Source organism: Tamandua tetradactyla, chromosome 15, assembly GCF_023851605.1.
Source record: "Tamandua tetradactyla isolate mTamTet1 chromosome 15, mTamTet1.pri, whole genome shotgun sequence".
In the NCBI taxonomy this organism is placed as follows: Eukaryota; Metazoa; Chordata; class Mammalia; order Pilosa; family Myrmecophagidae; genus Tamandua; species Tamandua tetradactyla.
In genome coordinates this window covers 20,878,328-20,901,372 of record NC_135341.1, presented here as the reverse complement: position 1 = coordinate 20,901,372, position 23,045 = coordinate 20,878,328, and the positions used below count along the sequence as shown (strand labels likewise).

At 37.4% G+C, this 23,045-nt stretch overlaps 1 protein-coding gene and 1 non-coding gene across 2 annotated transcripts in view; one reads left to right on the top strand and one right to left on the bottom strand.

The window, feature by feature from the left end:
• Nucleotides 1–23,045, bottom strand: part of LOC143657878 (cadherin-related family member 3-like) — a 66,760-nt gene that overhangs the window by 16,944 nt on the left and 26,771 nt on the right. Inside the window, 8 exon segments of the mRNA XM_077130367.1 lie at nt 2,644–2,742; nt 5,761–5,863; nt 7,712–7,874; nt 12,970–13,147; nt 15,230–15,426; nt 16,206–16,312; nt 18,277; nt 19,111–19,205. Of these exon segments, the coding sequence (XP_076986482.1) occupies nt 2,644–2,742; nt 5,761–5,863; nt 7,712–7,874; nt 12,970–13,147; nt 15,230–15,426; nt 16,206–16,312; nt 18,277; nt 19,111–19,205 (943 nt within the window).
• On the top strand, nt 12,170–12,276 carry LOC143658194 (U6 spliceosomal RNA). Its single transcript, XR_013163196.1, has one exon. It is a non-coding gene; the product is annotated as a U6 spliceosomal RNA (small nuclear RNA).

The window sequence follows — 23,045 nt, the reverse complement described above, 5'->3', positions numbered from 1 at the left end:
TCAGACTTCTGGTGACCCCAGGCATCAAAATCCATTTAAGGAAAGCAGCCGGATATCCTAAACAGAAAACTGGACCAGGATTTGGAGGCTTGCATTTAGTCACCACCTCTGCCACTGACCAGTTATGTGACTTTGGGCAAACCCATTTCTCTCTCTGACCCCAATTTTGTCATAATAAAATAAGGAGGTTCACTATTTCCAGCCCTACCAAAGTGACAGTGCTGGGGGTCACTATTCCTATTAGCTATCTAAGAGGCCAACCAGAGAAGTGTTCAGATATTGGCATGGAACACTGATTCTTATAAAAAGCTATATGAAAAATGGCAGTCTCTACCTTAAAATCTAGACTGATAGTTGTTAATTATTGGGAGTATGGAATCGGTTCAAAATCTGATGAAGTCTATGAATCTTTCACCCCCAGGTCCATTGAAGTCAATGCTCAGACCCTTTGCCCCAGATTAATAATTTATAGCTAGAAAATTATTAGATGATTAAGAACTATTGAACATCTACACAAAATCTCGTTATAATGCTCCTTTAACTCTAGAGCTCCCTAGAGCTAAAAGATCACATTATTAACCACCTCAGAGAACTGGGAGACTATACAAAAATCAATATAAGCCAGTAGCAGAGAGAAACAGGATCCTGTTAAAAATGGTTTAATTTATATGCATCTTTTCAGGAATTGTCTGGCCATATATTGCAAACTCCAACCGGGTTATGTTTCAGAATCGAGATTTACATAGGTGAGTGTTTACTTCATAAAGAGGTTAAGAAATGTCCAAAACTGCAATCAAAGGACTGAAATCTAAATACACACACTTTTGGTTTCCTCATCTCTCCTCAGAACCATTGATTAATGACTTTATATCAAAGAAATAAGCCAGTGTGAAGTATGGTGGATTCCATCCAGTGGCATGATGGCAACTGTTCAACAACAAGCTCTCAAAAAAAAAAATGTGTATGGATGTCCACATAAATAGATATATTTGTTAGAAATTTTACTGATATAAAAGACATATGGCATAAAATTTACCAATAATAATAAAGTACACCATACAATTGACCACAGAGCCAATTGATTCTCTCAGGATGTTTTCAACGCTTTTTGCCAAACTCTCCTATCTGTAGCAGATTATGATTGCACTTGACCAATTGCAAATAGTTCCAACAGGAATGTTAGTTAGTGTTTTACATTATGGTTAAAGTAAGGCACAAGGGAAGCAATGTCATAACTTCACTAGCTTTTTGGCTTCATTACTGAATTGTATTACAGGTTTTTCTTTTTATTTCTAGAAGAACATTTCCACAATTTTTGTGCTAGTCACAATATAATAGCCTCATAGAGGGAAGTACCTGAAGCTGTGGAGCTGTGTTCCAGTGGTCATGTTTCTTGAAGATGATTGTATAATGTACAATGTGATTGTGAAAACTTGTGCCTAGTGCTCCTTTTATCTAGGGTATGGACAGATAAGTAAAAACTATGGATAAAAAATAAACAAATAATAGGAGGGACAAGGGTTAAAATAAATTGAGGAGATTGAAATACCAGTGGTCAGTGAGATGGAAGGGTAAGGGGCATGGTATGCATGAGTTTTTTCTTTTTTCTTTCTTTTGCTGGAGTGATGCAAATGTTCAAAAAAATGATTATGGTGATGAATACACAACTATGTGATGATATTGTGAGCCATTGATTGTACACCATGTATGGAATGTTTGTATGTTAAGTTTTTACAATAAAAATATTTTAAAAATTAAAAAAAACAATGTAATAGCTACAGTCACAATAGACTTTTAAATTTAATTGCAATATTAATATTTTTTCCTTCACTTTAGCACACCATTATGTACAATTTCCACCATGCAAATATAATAGATGAAAACCTCAAACCATAGATAATAGTGAAAGTCAGTCTCATTATTAGAAAATTTTGTTTTTACTATTTATGAACTGTTTCAAATATAATCTGTATAGCTAAGTTCATATAATGTCATATTTTAATAATGTTATTAACAATCAGCTAACAAAATTTCTGAAACTCTAATAATTGGCTCTCATGTGTCAATATGATCTAGTGCCAACACACCACTGGTTCCATGTCTTGAAGCAATCATGCCAAGTCTGGAGAACTACCTTCCAGAGATGCTGAGGAAAAGATGTGTTTCTTTTTTGGATGGCAGAAAATACAAGTATTACCTCTGTTGTCCCTTCCAAATCTAATGTTTCTTGAGAAATATGTCCTAATTCACATTTAACTCCTGACTGAGATCAACCTTGACCAAGAACCTGGCTCTGTAACTATAAGCTGACCATAGAGGTTCACAGGATTCAAATTGTGTGGACAAAGACCACACTGACCCTATCTTCTTTGTACTTGTGTTTGGAGGCAAAGTAAAAGAGAAGCAGAATAAAATTAACATCCTATCTTTTTGTTAATTTCAGGAACCCTGGATCTGAGACCAACTTTCAAGAAAGCCTTCAGAGGAGTCATCAGGATGACGTACTGAGGGCATTACCAGTGAAAATTAACCTGTTCTCTGAAGGTCTGGAGCCCCATAATTCTACCTCAACTTCTTGATTTGACACCTGGTGGGTTTTTTCTTCTGCTTGATTTTAAAAGGTGGAAGCGCGAGCTCTCTTACCTCCTGACGTTTCCGGAACAGAGAATGAATAGTGAGCAGGTTTAAACACAGGACTGAAATCATTGGCAGGAACAACTTCCACAATGACCATCACAGTTACTATAAAATTGAACAGTGAATGTACACTTTATTGTTGTCATTTTATTCTACAAACAAGCAAAATTGCCCAGGAACAGGCTTAGCAAATTTTGAAACAACAACCAGATTCTCTCTGCTCCCAAATGTTCCCTATTCCCAGACTGTGCTCTTGAAGAAGACAAGTGAATTCAAGTGCTACCCAAAGTATCCCAGGCCATATTTTATATTTCATACAATGTTGTTAGAGATGTATGCATCATATATTAAAATATTATTATATAATCTACATTAAAGAGTTTATTGAATTTTTCATGGCTGTATCCTCTTCCACTAAAGAGTTTGCAAGAATGCCATTCTCAACTCAGCATATGACCCTCTACATTCTGCTTTTAATATATACCTTAGGGTGCATGGACGGCTCAGTGGTGAATGCTCACCTTCCATGCAGGAGACCTGGGTTCGATTCCCAGACCATGCACCTGAAAAAAAAAAAAATATATATATATATCTTAAAATATAAAATTGTAAGAGACTCAGAAAACCCACGTTCAAGGCTTTGCTCTAATATATATCCCATGGCCTAGTATAATCTCTCTGAGGCTCAGTTTCCCTCACTATAAAAGGGGAAAAACATCATTTCCAATCTTCCACATCACAGTGTAGATCTGAGGACAAAAGGCGATTATGCCCAAGAAAGTGCTTTCAAACTATCAAAAGCTAAGTATAAAGTAGTCATTATTTTATGCTCCTCTCAGTCAGGGATTTGTTAAAAAGAAATTCTATATTTTAGATCAGCAAGCTCAAACCAGCACATTAGAAAAAGAGTTATCAAAATGATAGAATTACATGTTTAAGCATAACAACAGGCATCTTTTAAACAGGGAAACTTTGTAAATGAAAGTAAAATAATAATTAACATTTACTGTGCAAATCACCGACTGGACATTTTATACACATTGTCTCTACTCCTCACCATAAATAAACATTATTATCTCAGTTTTACAGATGAGAAAACTGAGGATCACAGAGTCAAGTTCTTGTCAGAGGTCATAAAAGTAGTCACTAAATCATCATTAGCCCAACCTGTGTCTGCCAACATTTTCCAAAATGTCTTCTATGAGATGATAATGAGTCAAATACAAAATGTTAAGTTAAACAAAGATTTTAAATTTCTTTAATGCAAGACTTATGGTTTCTAATAAATATTTTGAATCTCCAGGTACGCATTATTCCCCAAACTTATTTGAACATGGATTTCGTAGTGGATTATTTCGCAGAATTTGTATTCTGAAAAATGCTTAACATTGCCTCTCCCAAAACTCAATACACATGTGGCAAACAGGCAGACTTAACCCGGATCCAATGAGCCTTTATTCAGTGAGTCTGGAGCATTCTTTAGACTTTGGTATATGTTATTATGTGCACTTTTCTGGGGCTGGGGTCCACCGCTTTCATCAGAATTTCAAGGGTATCTATAACACCCAAGAGAAGATAAGAAGCAATTTCTACAGAGACAGGTGATTTATGTCAACACCTCCATAATTCATTCAATAAACTCCATTTGCATGCCATAAGAGCAGGTGCCCTTTACAGCTCTGCCATACTATGATTTTTATTGCATCCATAAAGACTCAAAATTGTGCTAATTAGGTGGACTATAAAAATAGATTGAACATTGAGTGGGGTGTTACAAGCATCCTTTATAAAGAGTTACTGTGAATGTATAGGGATGTAAGGACTAGAGAGGATGAGGATTTATTACTATAAGGTATTTTTTTTCCTTCCCTATTGTGGAATAGCTCAAATCTGATGAGAGGATCAGATTCTGTTTTTAATTAGTTAGGCCATCAGGATGACTAGCTGTAAGAAAAAGCATCTGTCCTGAAAGATCAGTTGGCCTATGTAAACAGGCTTTCAGTAAATGTTAACATGATGGGATTCCTGTCCCCTCTACATCACCTCTCCACATAGTTGGGTCAATTTGTATACCATTTGTATACTTAGCAGCATTCAAACTCATATCAGTGGGTCAAAAGGGATTTAAAAAGCTCTAGATCTGCTACTAGAAGCTTAGTATTAAGTTCCCTTTGGTTGCAAATGTGTAGATGCATGCCATCATTCCACCCTCCTATATCCATGGCAGACAAAGAACTCTTTCCCATTGCTACCAGTTGCAGAATCCTTTTCAACCCAATAACCCAGGCAACCACCATCAATTGATCAGAGTTGACACAAGAAACTCAAATGTTATTCCTCTTCTAGGCTCTCTCTTTTCAAATACTGACAGTCTAAGCTTGTGTTGTCCACAGAAACATTTACATCTTCTTGGACATCGATGCCAACAACCTGCTGGATCACTTTTTATCATACTCTCCAGGTACAAAAGACACTTGACATTAACGCAGTTGTGTTCAGAAATCTTTGTGAATCCCCATTTTCACAAATACTTCTATGGCCAATAAATTCACCCTTAAAATGTGGTAATATATAGCTGAAAATGTAAACGACCCCTCGGGAAACTTAATGTGTGTTCTTATGCGTACTATAATCAGCAAAGAAAAGTAGTTGTTAAATGATTGACTAAACCTACTCACTTGCCAAATATTCTGCTCCACTTCGATAGTACAATCTGTGTCTCAGGGTGTTTTGCAATGAGTAGAACCATTACTGTTACCCTTACCATCTATCTGGATCTTTTCAAATAAAAAGTGTTGGTAAATCATAAAGTCATCCAAGCATCACGTCTCTACACACCTCTTTCCATTTCTAGCTCCAAGAATCTCTAGCAGGAGCTATCGTTAAGAAGTGTAGATTGCTTCAGGTGATGTTAGGAGCTGAAAAAGACTAAGGTGATGGGCCTGCCTTCTTTCCAGATCTAATGAAAGCTTCAAACATGAATCTACCTAATTCTCCCTTTCCTCCTTTGCCTAATGTAACAAAACTGTCCCCAATTTTTTTTAAATCCTTACATTTTAAAATATAAGTGAAGAGTCCAAAGAAAAGTCATTTAATACTCCTTGAAAAGTTTATTGCGTTTACCTGTATGGGAGGGATGTAGGTCATCAAATATTGAAATCATCATTTCATAGATATGTCCAGCTGCAACCATCTCTGGATTTTCATAATCCAACTGTTTGGTGACCTTATAGAATGAAATTAGTTCAGGGAAAGGGACTGAAATTTTTTAAATGTACATGTTTCAAGTACTAAATCATCTAGAAAAAAGCCAGTGTATGGCTATTTTCATTTAATAGGGATGGCATCAGAATATGCTAGAAACTGGTCATGAGTGACATACAGAAGGAAGCATTCTGGTGGAACAAGAATGTAGTGACATCTTGAATCTCCTTCCAGAGTAGCTCACTTTTGTACGAAACATTGTAGAAGAAAAACATGGGACTCACATGCTGTCTTCACTGCATGTAAATTGTGTGACCTTAGGCAAAACATTTAAAAAGATGAAATTTTTTTAAAGTACTTTGTAAGTGATAAAACACTATAACCTATGTAAGTTATTTCTATTATGAGAAGTCACTCACAATTTTGAAAATATTTATTGAGTCCTAATTAGGTGCCAGGCAAAACAGTAGGCACTACGGACATAGTAGGAAACTAGATGATCCAGAGCAGAGACTTGAAGACAATCCTAATTTAATAGCATTTCCATAAATCTCAATTGGCATTAAATGGAATGGGTCAATATGATATCAAGGATCCAGGTGTTTGGGAATAGATGCATTTTTTAAAATGTAGTTTCTGATTCATTCGGTGCCCCACCGCTCCACCCCTGTTCATTAAAGTATGCTGAGCACCCACTCTTCACCAAGCACAATGGTAGGTTTGGTACACAAAAGTGAAACACTTAGAAACATGCCTAAGGCTTACAGTTAATTAGAGAGACCAATAATTAAGTAGACAATTACAAGGGAGTGGCACAGTGTTTTGATAAGAGAAATAGAACTTATACAATGTGAGCTCCTCACAGGGAGAGCTAGCCCATTTACGGTGGTCACTGAAAGTTCATAGGAACAAGGGGCATTTAAGACCTAAAGGATGATGATGAAAATTATTGATTATAATTGTCATAATTAATTGCTATTAACATTTTTACAATTAATGAATTTTGTTATTGATTATATAATTAAAAACTATTCAAGCATATGTGAATGTCTACATGCTAGTTATCATCATTTTTACAAAACCTTCATCTTTATCCAAGCTCCAATTTAAAAAATAACCATTTGTCTTGGTCTTTCAAAATGAAAGTCAATTAAGGGAACCTCTTGGCTCAATGCATAAGCTTCCAAAATTCATAATGTATGCAAACACTCAACTTGTAATTTGTAGAGTTTCTCATGAAATGTTGGGGTTAGGGCCAGAGAAATAGAGAGGTCAGCAATGGCTTCCTCAGCCACAGCTTCTGGTTAAGAGGGACTGCCTGGTGATGTGTAGGGTAAGAAACAATTGTATATAGCTAATAGGGTTTAGCACTTTGAAACAAAGACCTGTGGAAATTAGGAATTAGAAGGAAGGATTTCTTCCAAAACAGAGTCCCATCTGGAAAAGGAAAAATAAATTCACTGTGCCCATCATCTGCCAATGGAAAGCTAAGAATCTAATAGAAGATGGAGTGAGGGGGAGCTGATCAATCACTTCCAATGCCAAGCAAATGAGCCATCATTTCATGTGTAGTTATACAGACTTACCTCTAAGGAAGTTAGCATGCTTTACAGCCTCTGATTCATTTCCCCAGCTAAGAGGGATTAAATCTTTTTGTGCTCATTATGAAAAGAGGAGAATAAAGACTGTCAGCAAGACAATAAAGACACTTGCCCAAATGTCTTCTAGCAAGACACCAGAGGAGACCAGAAATTCTCTCTGTTATGTCAGAGCTTCTATCGCTGAATCTATCAGCAACATCCAATTATGACCATGAAATGACTCCATCTCCTTGGAAAAAGTACCTAGAAATATAGCAGTTGGTGCTCACCTGAATGGAATTTTCAGCACCTGGCACTTGCTCAAAGAGTTATCCAGAACCAATTGGTCCCAAGCTCGGAATGAAATAGAGTGTATAAGGTGGTTCATCGAGGTCATGACACAAAAGTTTTGCAACTACTGTGCCTTTTGCAATCACCTCTTTGCCTGTATACCTGTTTTATTTTTTAACAAGAAAAAACATTTTAGAGGTATAGTTCTTTAAAATGCAGTACTGTGAACCCATCCCATGAAGATGGCAGAGATACTTCAGGGCTATGTCTCCCATGGAAACTTTGAACAACCAGCAAGATCGGGCAGAAATATCTCTCAAAGCTCTTAGAAAACAGTTCAAGGACTGCAGTAACAGGGGAAAAGCTGAATCAAGAAAATGACTAGTTAAATGCAGTAGGATCTTGTGGTGCCCTGGCTGAATCCGCCCCTACTTCTCACCAGCTTGGCACGGAGGCAGCCCACACTCTCAGAGCTAAATCTCATCCATGCTCTGGAAGGAGTGGAGTAACCCTTACACACACACTGGGAGTATGTATGCCTGGCATGTTCTATCTGATAGTGGCCTGAGGCACTTGCTGTCCCAGAACTTGCCCTACATGTAGAAGACAGCTCACAGAGTTCTCCTGCAGAATGCTGTGGGAAGGTAGTAGAGTGGCTGCCTGGGGCAAGGAATTGCTCACTGTAGGACACACAATAGAGTGCATAGGACTGTGAGGAAACTGTATCCTAGGTAAGAGGGGACATTCATATCTGCGGAAATGGGGGAGTTCCTAGGACTACACCCACATGCCCAAGGCAAGACACATGTTCAGAAAGAAGCAGAGAGGCCCGTATGTTTTGGCCTGGAACTATTCTCTAAATTCATTGCATGGATAAAATCCCAAAGGAGAAGAGCTGTACAGGTCAATCTGTAAAGACTGGGAAAGATGTTTTCTATATTCCCTCTTTTTTTTTCTTTTATTTTTTTTTAGCTCCTGGCGTTCAAGAAAAGAGCTCTCATAACACTTCACTAAATGGATACAAGCACAAGGAAAAGATGCTTCACTTTTCTTCCCTCTTTCTTCTTTCTACTGGGATCAGAGTCTGGATCCCAGCAGAAAGAAGAAAGAGGGAAGAAAAGTGAACAGCACTTGAGGAACCTGTGGGATAGATACTATCAAATGTACCAATACATGCATTGCAGAGTCTCAGAAGGAGAAGAAAGAGAGAAAGAGACAGAATACTCAAACAAATAATGGCTGAAAACTTCTGAAATATAACAAGTCATGAATATATACAACCAAGACGCTCAGCAAACTCCAAACAGGATAAACCCAAATAGATCCATGTCACAGCACATTATAATCAAACTGTAAAATGCCAAAAGTGAGGGAGAACTGTGAAAGCCACAAGAGGAGTAACACATCACATACAAGAGAGCTTCAATAAGATTGTGTTGATTTCTCATCAGAAACCATGGAGGCAAAAAGGCAGTGTGAAGACATATTTAAAGTGCTAAAAGCAAAAAAATTGCCAACCAAGAATTCTATATGCAGCAAAACTTTCTTTCAAAAATGAAGGAGAGATTAAGATATTCGCAGATAAATAAAAGCCCAGGGAGTTCATCACCACTAGATTGGCCCTATAAGAAATGCATATAGGGAAAGTATTTCCTTTTATAAGGTAAGGGTAATAGAGAGTTGAATGACGCCACATGAAGAAATAAAGATCTCTGGTAAAGATAATGACATGGGGAAATAAAAATAGCAGTACTATTATATTTTTTATTTATAACTCCACCCTTTACTTGCTACAGGATCTATAATGCAAATGCAGAAAGCGTAATGATAAAATCAGTGGTCTGGGACTTGTGCTGTATAAATATGCAATTTGTGACAAGAACTACATAAAGATGTGGGGTCAAGGAACACAGTTTATGTATGCTACTGAATTTAAGTTGGTATCAAAGCAAATAAGATTGTTATATTTTACAAGGTTAAATTTAAGCCCCATGGTAACCACAAAGAAAATATCAGGCAGTATGCAAACTCATAGAGACAGAGAATAGAATGCAGGGTACTAGGGGTGGAGGGCAAGGGTAATGAAGAGTTAATGCAAAATGAACGTAGGATTTACATCTGGGATAAAGGGAAAGTTCTAGTAATGGATAGCATGGAAGATTCTGCAACACTGTGAATGTGATTAATCCCACTGAATGGTATACTTAGGAGAGGTTGGGATGGAAAGATTTGTGTTGTATATGTGTTTCCACAACTAAAAGAAGAAAGATAAACTAAAGAGATAATGACAAATGCAATACATGATAATGAATGGTTTTCTAGTTTGCTAGCTGCTGTAATGCAATATACCAGAAACAGAATGGCTTTTAAAAAGGGGAATTTATTAACTTGCAAGTTTACAGTTCTAAGGCCGAGAAAATGTCCCAATTAAAACAAGTCTATAGAAATGTCCAATCTAAGGCATCCAGGGAGCGATACTTTGGTTCAAGAGGGCCAATGAAATTCACGGTTTCTCTCTTGGCTGGAAGGACACACGGCGAGCATTGCGTCATCTGCTACCTTTCTCTCCTGGCTTCTTGTTTCATGAAGCTCCCCAGGAGGCGTTTTCCTTCTTCATCTCCAAGGGTCTCTGGCTGGTGGATTCTCTGCTTCGTGGTGCTGCAGCATTCTCTGCTCTCTCTGAATCTCCTGGTTCTCCAAAATGTTTCCTCTTTTATAGGACTCCGGAAACTTATCAAGACCCACCCAAATGGGTAGAGACATGTTGTCACCTAATCCAGCTTAACAATCACTCTTGATTAAGTCACATCTCCAGGGAGACGCTCTAATTACAGTTTCAAACATACAGTATTGAATAGGGATTATTCTACCTTTACGAAATGGGATTTAGATTAAAATATGGCTTTGCTAGGGGATATACATCCTTTCAAACCAGCACAAATGTGATCTAAGAATGAAGGAGAAAAGTCTCAAGTGGACATTATTGAGACATAAGAAAAATTGAACTATAGAATGTAAGCTTCTTATCAATGTCATGAACTTTATATCAATGTCATATTTCTTGAACTTGATAATTGTACTTAAGGTGATTGCATAAGTGAATATCCTTGTTCATAGGAAATGTACATGGAAGTATCATGTATTCAAGAATTATAATGTGTACAACCTGCTCTCAAATGTTGAAAAGATAGATAAATTGATAGATAGACAGACAGAAAGAAAGAAAGAATGATATGGTAAAGATGGCAAAACATTAAAATTGGTGGATCTGCACGTCTAGGAGGGGTGGGGGTATGTTGAGTTCTCTGAATGGACTTTGTATTATTTGCAATTGTCCTAGAAGTTTGAAATTATTTCAAAATAAAATATTTTAAAAGAATGTAGTACTTTTCCTATCAATACCCACTAATTTGAATAATGTACATGTGTAGATGTCCTGTTTATTCTGGGGCAGACATACCAGCTTTGGACCACCAAGTGGAAAGCCATTTCCCAAAAGGAACGATGATCTTGGTAAACTCTCCCCATTTGCTGAGAATATTTCTTTTCTGTACCCAGCTGGATACTTGTTCCGGGTGGGAAGTTTATCAGAGCTCTTACCGCAGCAGAGAAGGGCTGAGTGGGATTCAGATAATTCTCTAGGATTATTCCAACTTGGAGCATCTGGAAAGTGTGGTCAAGAGGGACAATCCTTATGTTCTCTAACTGGGTTGGCCTTATTTCCACCTCTATCCATTCATCCACTTCTTTACAACCTCTGAACCCTACCCATTCTTCAAAGTCTAATTCAGTCTCACTCCTTCAGGAAGCCTGATCTCTCCAGCCATCCACACTTTTCCTTTTTTTGAAAATACAGCACGTAGACCTTAGTTTTAAATCACCCAATATTTTTAATTGTTGTTTTGTATGTATTTACCCTATCACCCTGACAAAACTTCAACCTCCTTACACTCAATGAACATATCAAATTCTCCTTCTATCACCCCCAGGGGTGTTAGATGTTTGTTTAATTTACTCCGATCCTCTTGGGATAATAATAATAAGTAGAACAGATAACATTTACTGAGTCTATGTCACGCCCTGTACTAAACAAATTCCAAGTATGGGTTACATTTGATCCTTATAGCAATGCTATAAAGTAGGCGCAATTATTGTCTCTGTTTGAAAGGCAGAGTAATTGAAGCCCAAGAAAGACCACATGAGTAATTAGCAGAGGCTAGAGTTTATTTTCATTAGATAACCAGGAATAAAGCTTAGGAGACACAGTGGCTGCTGTCCTATGTATAATGAGAAACTGGGGTAGACATAGAAGAGTGACCGAGATGTAGGTTGGGGACTAAGCTTTACATAATAAAAACATACAGACTGGCAGTAATACAAACCCACAAACTCTCGTCCAAAAAGCTCTAAAACTCAGAATTTTTTCATGATTTATTTGGCATTAAAACCTGACCTGAGTGCTCACTTCGGCAGCACATATACTAAAATTGGAACGATACAGAGAAGATTAGCATGGCCCCTGCGCAAGGATGACATGCAAATTCATGAAGCGTCCCATATTTTTTTTAATGAAAAAAAAAAACCTGAACTGAATTGACATTTTGCACAACTAAGGTATACCTCAGTTATGAGGTCTTTACTTGTCCCATTTAGTGTGCATATTCATACGTTTCACTGCACAAATATTCATGGACTTGAATATGAGGTGTTAGCCCAGTTCGCACTTGAGGGTTGCATAATATATGGTACACACACCAAATAACCTTCCTAAAATCCAAACAATTCTTTGTCCAAAAATATATCAAGCACCAAGGAGTTTCAGATAAGAGATTGTGGAACAGTGGTAACTAACATCTATGAAACTTAAATCAATACGCTCAGAATGTCGCATAAATTTCCCATTCATTCTTCACAGCCACCCTAAGTGTAAATACTTTTGCCATCCCATTTAATAAAGAAACTGAAGCTCAAAGGGCTTAAGAAAATTACTCAAGATCAACATCCAGTAAGTGACAGAACCAGGATTCCAATCCAGGTTTGTGACTCCAAATCCCAAAGTTTAACTACTTACTATCAGATCCAGGAAACCCAACTTTCAGTCATGAACAAGTCAGACAGACCATTTTTGAGGGCCAGGATGTAGCCGAACAAGTCAATTTGATGATCAACCACACATTCAAAGGAGCCAAGAAACATGACATAGCCTACTTTGGGTCCACTCTGCATTCTTGCCCCTGCCCATCCCACCTCAGCTCACCTAATCAGATACTGATCACAAAAAGGTGAGTTGTCATTAATGCCACGGATATAGGCAGTCACTGAAATTGTTGCACACAGCTGGCTGAGGTCACAAGCCTTAATGGAAAAGAACTGAACGCTTACAAATCCAGCTCTCTCCACGTCAAGGCGGGCAGAGGTAACTACAGTCCCAAGCTCTGTAACAAAACAACATATTTTGCTGCAAACTGGACCACGCTGTCATTTTCAAAATTACTTTATTATATATGCAGCAATGGAAAAGAAAAAATTTAAGTTATACCCTCACCAACACTACCATTCATTAGAATTAAGAAACTGGTTAAAAAAGCAGGCATGGGTGTGTAATTATTTATCATCATAATACACTCATTAATCATATCAGATTAGCTGGCAGCAAAAACAAAATTGTTTTTATCTTAGGGGAAGAGTGAAGACTTTCTAGCAGAGGAAGCATTTTTTTTAGGCCTTGGAGTAATGTAGGATAAGGAAATGGTGGGCAAAAGTTTGGGGAGGAGAGTTCTTTCCCAGTAAATAAAAACCTAGTATTGGGATTCTGGTTCCTTGTACCTCCTTTCACACATCCATCCACCCATTGGTTCAACAAACATTTATTGAGTGCTAACTATGTGCCAGGAACGGTGCTGAGCACCATACACACAGCAATGAAGTCCCTGTCTTCACGGAATTTAGGATCTGGACCAGGAGACAATAACAAATGTAGGAAAGCAAAAAAGGTGGATAACAGCAAATAGGCATACGATTAAGGAAATACAAATTGTGATATGATTAGCATAAGGTCTAATGATCAGGCCCCAGAAAAAAGGCAAAGTCAGAGGTATTGAGGCAGGAAGCCTAGTGATTTGGCTGCAGTGTTACGAAACAAGGGGAGCCGTGGAACAGGATGAGGTTGGAGAGAGGTAAGGAACAGAGAAAACAGGACTCGTGGATCAGGCAAGTGGATTCATAGGTCACCTGCTTTGCAGGGAAATGCAAAGCAAAATCCCTGGAGGGTGAGTTCGCCCACAGAGGAGAAATAGGATCCAGTCAGACTCTTTTGAAACTCTTCATTTTAGCTGCTCTATGGAGACAATTGGAGGGGTTAAGCGTTAAAGAAGAAGCCCAATCAAGAGATCAGTGCATTAATTCAGGGAGGAAGCTTAGTTAGGGTTGCTCCTTAGAAGTGTGGTGCCTTACTTAGAGTTGCTTCTTAGAAGCAGAACTGAGAGAAGGACCCGAGTGCAAGTAGCTTATTTCAGAGGTCAATCAGGGCCACTCCATTAGTGTCGTGACATGGAAAAAGTAATACTGGGAAAGGAAGGCTGCTAATAAAAAGTGCATTGTCAAGCAAGTTACCACAGTGGGCAACAGGAGTTTAATTCCTCTGAGGAACTCTAGAAGCCAGTATAAAATAAATGCACACTTCCTGGTGCCTGCCCATGCAAATAAATAAATAAATAAAATGCACACTCAAAATTATCCCATGCCAGGAGCAAAGTGCTAGAGTAGTTTTATATATCAACCCTCTTCACGCTTTGGTTGAGAGCTCCTGGGAGGTAGTAATTTTCTAGCACTTGTAACCTGCCATGTGCAGGTAGGGGAAAGTACAGGAGTCACACCGCAATTGAAGCCACAAGTGGACAAATGCAGACACTGACAGTTGGAAGTCAGGCCTGCTGCATTGAAATGATAAGGCCTAAGGAGAAAAGGTGGGACACGGACAGTATCTGCTGCAATGGCTCAAACTTGTAAAATGACCATGTTTTTCTCTACTCAGCCCCAGAAGACGGTAATCTTACAAGCCACCTGATGCCACCATTCCCAGCTGCAGCCTCAGCCAATTGGATGAGGAATGGCTGACTGACTCTAACACGTCCAATCAGATTCTCTGTGAAAACACTTAGACCTGAAGGATAGAGAAGAGTGAGTTAGGCCTGAGAAGATGAATTTGAAGGGCATGTGGAGTGGAGGACTAACACTGCCACTTTGCAGCAGCCATGAAGAGACTCATATTAGCTCATGAGAACAGTTTCAATATTAAAAACTCATTGACAAATGCAAAGGAGAAGGTGTTGAGAGTTATTCAACAGATGTTTAGCAAGCATCGAATATGCGCTTTGTGTTCTGGTTGTGGACCTGAAGGAGACCTGAACACATACCCTCGAGAAACTCAGTTTTGTGAAGGAGACAGAAATATAAACAGACGATTACAGAAGTATAAGATACGAGATATAATTTGGCAAGAACAGTTGTCAACCTACCTTTGTCAACTGTAAAGTAAACATTTCCTGGATCTAGGTCAAAGGTTAGGTATCCCAAATTATCTTCATCAGTGGCCTGGCACACTCCAACCGTTTTCCCAATTGGAATTTCGTCATCCAGTGTGATGTTGACTCCCTCGTGCAGAGTTGAGTTTATAGGAGTAGCACTCAGGGCAGCATTTTCAATATTGAATAAACTTGTTTTGAAAGAAAAGATTATCAGAGTGGCATTTGCTTAGCGTGTACTCCTTTGGAGGTTGTAATGATGAAAGTGGAGACTGTGACAATGATGTTAATTGCTAACACATTTTTTGAGCACCTACCTATAGTTTAGACAAACAGCTAAGCACTTTTCATGTGCCATCTGTTTTATTCCTCACAGGAGCCTTAGGAAATACGCACCATTCTTACCCTAGGAAATAGGTACCATTTCCACATTTTACAGATGAGGAAAGTAAGATTTGAGGAAGTATAAAACTTTCAGAAGTAAATGACAAGGAGGCTGAGAGAGGATTTGACCCTAAATCTGTTTGAATCTATCACCTGAATTCTTAACCACTAAAACTCTAATCCTGCTATAGTAAGAGCCAGTTCCTTAAAATTACTGGTCCTCACAATGGTTTTATAAACTCCCTAGTAACAATATTTATCAGAATTATCCTTGAGGATGGTGAGAGATAATCCAGCGCATTAGACACATATTGCACCAAAGTCTTATTCTATTGCAATTTCAATATATTTTATGCTTGAAAACTTCTGAAGATTTTAAGAAAGCTTTTTCTTTGTTATTATATCTTAAGTGCTTATTTACATCTTACTTGGTAATTTTCCTTCTCAGTATAAATAAATAAATCACAAAAAAAACAAAACCCATTCATTGTAATGGAAATATAGCTAACAAATTCCAAAGATACCTTTTCATATTCAATTTTCAAGATCAAATTAAAATAATACAATTTATGTTGTATTTCCTGACCTGCAGTTGAGAATGGGGTCCTTGTTGTCGACATTGATGAAGAAAACCTTTAGATTTCCAGCAGTAAAAAGTCCTCCAGGATCAACCACTTTAATAACTAGTGAAAACTGAAAACACAGACACAGGAAAGACAGTTAAGATTATACAATCAAATCTATTTGGGCTTACCTGACCTGTTGAAACAATTGGTCCATTTAGTTTAAAAAGTCAGTCAAACCAATTATTTTAACAGTTGGAAACAGCTAGCTTTTTTTTTTTTTTTTTTTTTTTTTTTGCATGGGCAGGCAGGCATCAGGAATCGAACCCAGGTCTCTGGCACGGGGGGGCGAGAACTCTGCCTGCTGAGCCACTATGACCCACCCTAATGGCTAGCTTTTTGTTAAGAGCCAAATTAGTCAGTCAAATCAGTAGAAAGGACAGGCAGGAACTTAGAAAATCTGTTAATCCCCATAACTAAAAATGAGGAGAATTCCTTTGCATGTTGTCGCAAACAAAGTTTATGGCTATGGCTTAAAACATCTACTTTTCAATATTAAAAACTGATTGACAGGGGTGCAAGGGTAGTTCAGTGATAGAATTCTCACTTGCCTTGGGGGAAACCCAGGTTCAATTCCCAGCCCATGCACTTTCCAAAGACCACCAACTAACCAACCAATCAGCCAACAAAAACAAACAACCAAAAGTTCAACAAATGGTGCTGCAACAATGGGATACTCACAGGGAAAAAGAATGAAATGTGACCCTGCCATACAGCATAAAAAAATAAAAAATTAAAAAAAAAACCCTGATTGACAGATGCAAAGAAGAAGTTATTAAGAATACTTCATGGGGCATTTTCCTCACCTTAGGACTCTAAACTAGCAACTTATTAAATTCTCTTTTTTAAAAGCCAAAAAAAAAAAAAAACCCACTTCAAAACAACTTAATGACTGTGGGGAAATATTAGAATTGTTAGATGCTTAACACGTTTCTATTTTAGCAGAGATGTGTACGGGTTTGCAGAATGAGAGTGCTTGAAGTGAGGAAATTCATGGTATCTTAATGGAAAGATATGGATATGGTCACCTCCATAAACTATCTTCTGGGATGACCAACCACTCAATTTGCCAGGACCTGTCTCAGTACCAGTTTTAGCACTGAGAATTCCATATTCTGGGAAACCCCTCAGTCCCAGGCAAACCAGGACAGTTGGTCACCTCATATCTTTCAGAAAATGTTCTATTTTAACTTGGAATGTGCTAATAATTGAGACCAAAATGACTATTTCCTTTCTATTTGTCCTAAAAATTGAGCCAGCTCTCTATTTTCCACTTTGTTCATAACTTTTCCTAAAGAAAGTGACTACTTATGAGATGACTTATCAAAATTCACAAAGCTGATTCACTTTTAAAAATAAAGACATTTCTTTAAAAAGTCTGGGAAATCTTAAGTACAAGGATGAAGGGAATGAGGTGTGGGTTCCATCCAGAGGCCTCAAACAGCTCAAATTACATTAGGAGTAGCCAAATGCTGGACAGCCGGCTCCAAGAGAGAAAGGAAGCAATAAGCCTTTCTAACTCTTTCATCAGGATTTGAACAGGCAATTTCATGGCCCCTCCATTTCCCTTGAAGGAAAGGAATTGATAAGAATCAGTGAGACATTCCGAATTTTCCCTTATTCTCACTCAATTCTGTTCAGTGACCCTAGAAGCTGCTAAACCTCTTGTACTAAGGAATTGTGTGCTCTCTGTAGAATTTAGGAATAATTCAATGGCAATCATTAGCCAAATAATCATTTAATCAAATTCTGCAAACAGAACTTTAGCTTTCAGTGTCACCTCTTCTGGTCTCAAAGATACTAAATAAAGAGAAACTGGTAGTTTTCACCGATCAAAAAAAGTTATTTCCTTAAATGCTCTTTAATGACTTTTACTCCCACTTGTAAACAAATCTTAAAATGTATGAATATCTTGATATGTGTGCAATCATTTTCCCATGAGGTATACCAGGTCAAAAACATATAATGGGATGGGCATTAGTCATAATTCCCAGAGCTATTTATGAGACCAGATAATTCAAAGAATTAATAGACACTGTGTTATGGGTAGAAGGGCTTGAGGTTTATGGAAAATGGATAGAGATTTTGGTGATTTCCACCATAGAATTTTATAAAAATAATACATATTTAGGAATATCCTTCTCCTGCTGAGTTTAAGAAGTTGGCAGGGGAAAGTACATCCCATTTTTTAATGCTGCATCTGTTTGGTGTGTCAAGAGGTGAATTCATACATTGTGTGAAGCTGAGGCTTAGCTTCCTAAAAATGCTAACAATTAGGATATGCCTCATCTTCAACTTTAATTATATGGAAGAATCTCATTTTTATGAGTTTCAGGAGCAAATTGATTGGAATGGCTTAAAGGTCCATTTCCTTTTGCTATGAAGCTCTTTGATAGAGAGTGTCCGATTGGCATGGGTTGTCATAATATCGCTATAAAAAATAAAAATAACTGAACTAATGGCTACCCATTTGGCAGATGTTAAAGAAATAGGGAGAAAACCTCAGCCCATTAACTTTTTCAAGTTGCTGGATTATACTATGAATGAAATCTGTTGCACAACTGTTCAGAGAGAAGTCCTCACTTATTTCCACTGCAGGATGCAAATGAAACTTCTCAAATAATCTCGATGCTTAGCTCCGAAAAAAGTGGGTGATACTGAAAGGGGCCAATATAGCCAAGTCTAGCACCTAAACCAGCAATTGTGCAACTACAGTTTAGGTAATGATTTTATTTTTAAGGCAATGCCAAAAGTATTTACATTATGAGAACACATTAAAGCCAGATGGGGGGAAATATTCCCAAAGAGGGAACAATGAACCAAAGAACCAACATTTCAATTGAATAAAGACCCTGTAGCCATATTTACCTTCTGGCTTCACTCTCAAAATCAAAAACCGCTGCTGTAGAAATTGTTCCAATGCTCTCGATCGTGAAGCCAGAGCTCTCCGGGGAAATGAAGTACTGTGCATTGGACAGTAAAGAGAAAGTAAAGAATTGCAGAGACACCACCTGGCTCTCCAGTGAGATGATGTATGCCTCCAAGAACCAAGCCTGAAATCTTGCACTTTGCGCCACCTCACACATGATAGAGGATCATTAAAGGTTTGCCAATAGGAGAAAATGCCTCAATAGACATTACTGAGAGAATTGAAAAACTGGAAAAAAGATTTTATGTTTTGCATCTATGTTAATTATTCTGAAATTAACAGCTGTGCTTAAGGTGGTTGGTTATATAGTGTGCACCCTTATTTTACATGAAAATAATAAGTGTTAGAAAAACTGATGTACATAACGTATTCTCACATGTTTAGAAAATATAAATAGATAGATGATAGGTAGATTAGATAGATAGATAGATAGATAGATAGATAGATAGATAGATAGATAGATAGATAGATAGATAGATAGATAGATAGAGATAGAGGAATGATAGAATGAGACTGCAAAGATGGCAAATTTTTAAATTGATGGATCTGGGTTTCTGAGGGGATGGAGTATGTTTGAGATCTCTGAAGACAGTTTGTATTATTTTTCTAAATATCCTGGAAGTTTGAACTTGTTTCAAAACAAAAAGTTGAAAAACCAAAAGACAGAAAGAAACCATCCCTGAGAAGCATCAGACCTGCAACATTTAACAATGGTTGTAATATGTTCAAAGAGCTAAAGGAAAACACTAAAAAAAAAAATAAAGGAAATGAGGAAAATAGTAGATAACACAAAGAGAATATCAACAGACAGATGAATATTATGAAAAAGAACTAAACAAAGCTGAAGACTATGGTAACAGAAATTTAAAATTCCCTAGAAGGGTTCAACAGAAATTGGAGCTGGCAAAAGAAAGAACCAGTGAACTTGAAGATATATCGATTGATATTATCCAGTGTGAGAAGCAGAAAGAAGAAAGAATGAAGAAAAATGAACGAACCTGAGGAACCTGTGAGACACCATCAAGCATGGTGGGGGGGGGGGGTCAATGAAAAAGAAGAAAGGGAGAGAGGGACGAAAAGAATATTCAAAGAAATAATGGCTGGAAACCTACAAAATGTAATGAAAGACATGAATATACACATCCAAGATGCTCAGTAAACTCCAAACAGGATAACTTCAAATAGTCCCATGCCATGATTATAATTTACAATCAAATTATAAAAAATCAAATTATAAAATGCTAAAATAAAGAAATAATTCTGAAAGCCACAAGAGAAGCAACATGTCATGTACAAAAGATCCTCAGTAAGAATAAGTACTGATTTATCATTGGAAGTCAGAGTGCATATTTTAAATGCTGAAAACAAAACAAAACAAAAAATAGCAAACAGGTTGCCAGGGATAGGGTTTGGGAGGAATGGGCACCCAACACAAAATGGATATAGCGTTTGTGTTTGGGGAGATGGAAAAGTTTTAGTAATGGAAGGTGGTGAGGATAATACAATATTGAGAATGCGATTAATCCATTGAATGATATGCTTAGTTGAGATGGAAAAGTTTATGTTGTATATATGCTACCACAAAGAGAGAGGGTGAGAGAAAGAGAGAGGGAGAGAGAGGAAGGAAGGAAGGAGGGAAGAGAAAGGAAGTAAGAAAGAAAAAAAGACAACCTAAGAGACAATGACAAAGGCAACACACAATCCTGGACGGGATCTAACAAGGGAGGAGAGAAGGCAAAAAAGTGCACTACTGGGACATATGCAAAGTAGGAATATTGACTTTAAGCTTTATATCAATGTTAAATTTCTTGAACTTGATAATAACACTTAAGGGAGATACACATAAGTGAATATCCTAGTTCTTAGAAAACATATATGACAGTATCAGGTGTTCGAGAGTATGATGTATACAACTTATATTCAAGTTTCAGAAAATGGATTGGTAAATAGACAGTCAAATAGATAAGTAGGTTGATATACTGAAGGATAGAATGAGTTGGCAAATGTGGCACAATGTAAAAACTGGTGGATCTTCGTATCTGAGGTGATGGGGTATGTTGGAGTTCTCTGTACGGTGTGTATATTACTTTGTAACAATTCTGTAATTTTGAAAGCATTTCAAAATAAAACAGTTAAATTTATATGTATACATTAAAGATGAATTTTCCTAATCTCTTATATACCATGTTACCTGAACATCTCTCACATACCGTAACCTACCTAAAGATAAATTAAGATATTACATTTAGAGAACCATGTAGACTGCTGGATGAGGTCATTTTTTGTTTGTTTAGTGTTGATAGGATGGAATTTCGGGGGGAGGGGGATGGGGAATGTAAAAAAGAAAAAACTGATATACCGGGACATTTGTTCATCTTAATTTGCTATTATGTTGGCACAGACATTACTTTATAAAGTTTATAAATGTCTCATTTACTTTCACTCATATATCTTCCACGTATTCTGTTAAATGTTTCATAAGCATTATTTTTTATTTCTCACAACAACTCTGTATCATAGGTACTGATATTGTCCCCATTTCACAGACAGGAATACTGAGACTTAGAAAATTTAAGTGGCTTATTTCCAGTCTGAGAGCTGAACTTTCAGTCACATTATGTAATGACTCTCTGTTCACTACATTACATCGACAAACTTCTAGCTCTCGTTTACCAAAGAGGACAGATGAGATCAGGGTTTCTCGACTAGATGAAAATGAAATGATTACAAAAAAACTGGGGCAATAATCCATGCGAGCATTAATATCATGAGTTAATTATATCAAGTGTTACTGACTTAATAAATGTGAAGACTAAGAGATAATTCGATAGAGAAAATTAAACCCAGAAGGGTGGCAAAGCAGCCCAAAAATCATTTGGAGAAATTAGTGACCTTTTAAATTATCGATTTTCTGAAGAAGCATTATGTTTTAATGAATTTTAATCCATACCATCCATTTCTACACATACAAATAAGACAGAATTGATTTATCTTCTTTCTGTATGTAGACCAATATTGTAACATATCAGCATTCAGGAACTGCTCACAAATTCATCATGTACTTCCTTATAGAGCTAACACAGGAATAATAAACCTTTGATGGCTGAAGAATGGAGAATGGTCGGTTAAGTTACCCGAGAGTGCTCACAAGCTGCAGGGCTGGTTATGTATATATACATGTGAAGTTTTAAAGACACCCACCTTCATGCTCATAGTCACTCAAAACTTTGCAGCTCCAAATTCAATTTCAGTGTACACAGTTGTCAACAATTGTTTAGGAACCATGTGTATTGGAAAGCTCCATGTTTATGAGGTTTAATGTTTCATAAAATGAGATATTCTTTTAAAAAATTATTGATGGCACTGATATGAACAACTCCTGCCTTTGTGCAGGGAAGGTTTGGAGAGTGTGGTTGCTAGGCAGCCAGGATCATTGCTGAGAAAGCCATCTAAAAGAATGATCCCCTGAAAAGAAGGCAGTCCAAGGAATGAGAAATTAACTCTCTGTGGGGCCAGGCAATTCAGGTTCATTTCTTTCCCCGTTTTATCTGTAGTGGCACCATTAACTAGTACCGAAACATCTGGGCCATAGGGATAGCAATACAGTCCCACTCCCAGGTTCACAGACAGGAGTAAGGTAAGGTAAGGCAAGGGTGGCCTTTTGTTCCTTCTGGATGGACTTATCTTCAGAATCCAATTTATCCCCTTCTCTGAAAGGCTTGTTCCTGTATTTGCAAATTTGTAAAGCAAAACTTATTATCTACTGTAGAACTTTCAGTGTTGCAGGGATGATTTAGCACTGACATGACTGCTGGCTAACATGACTTGCAAACTTGCATGTCGTCTTGTGGATGGTGGTGCAAGTTGTGCAATT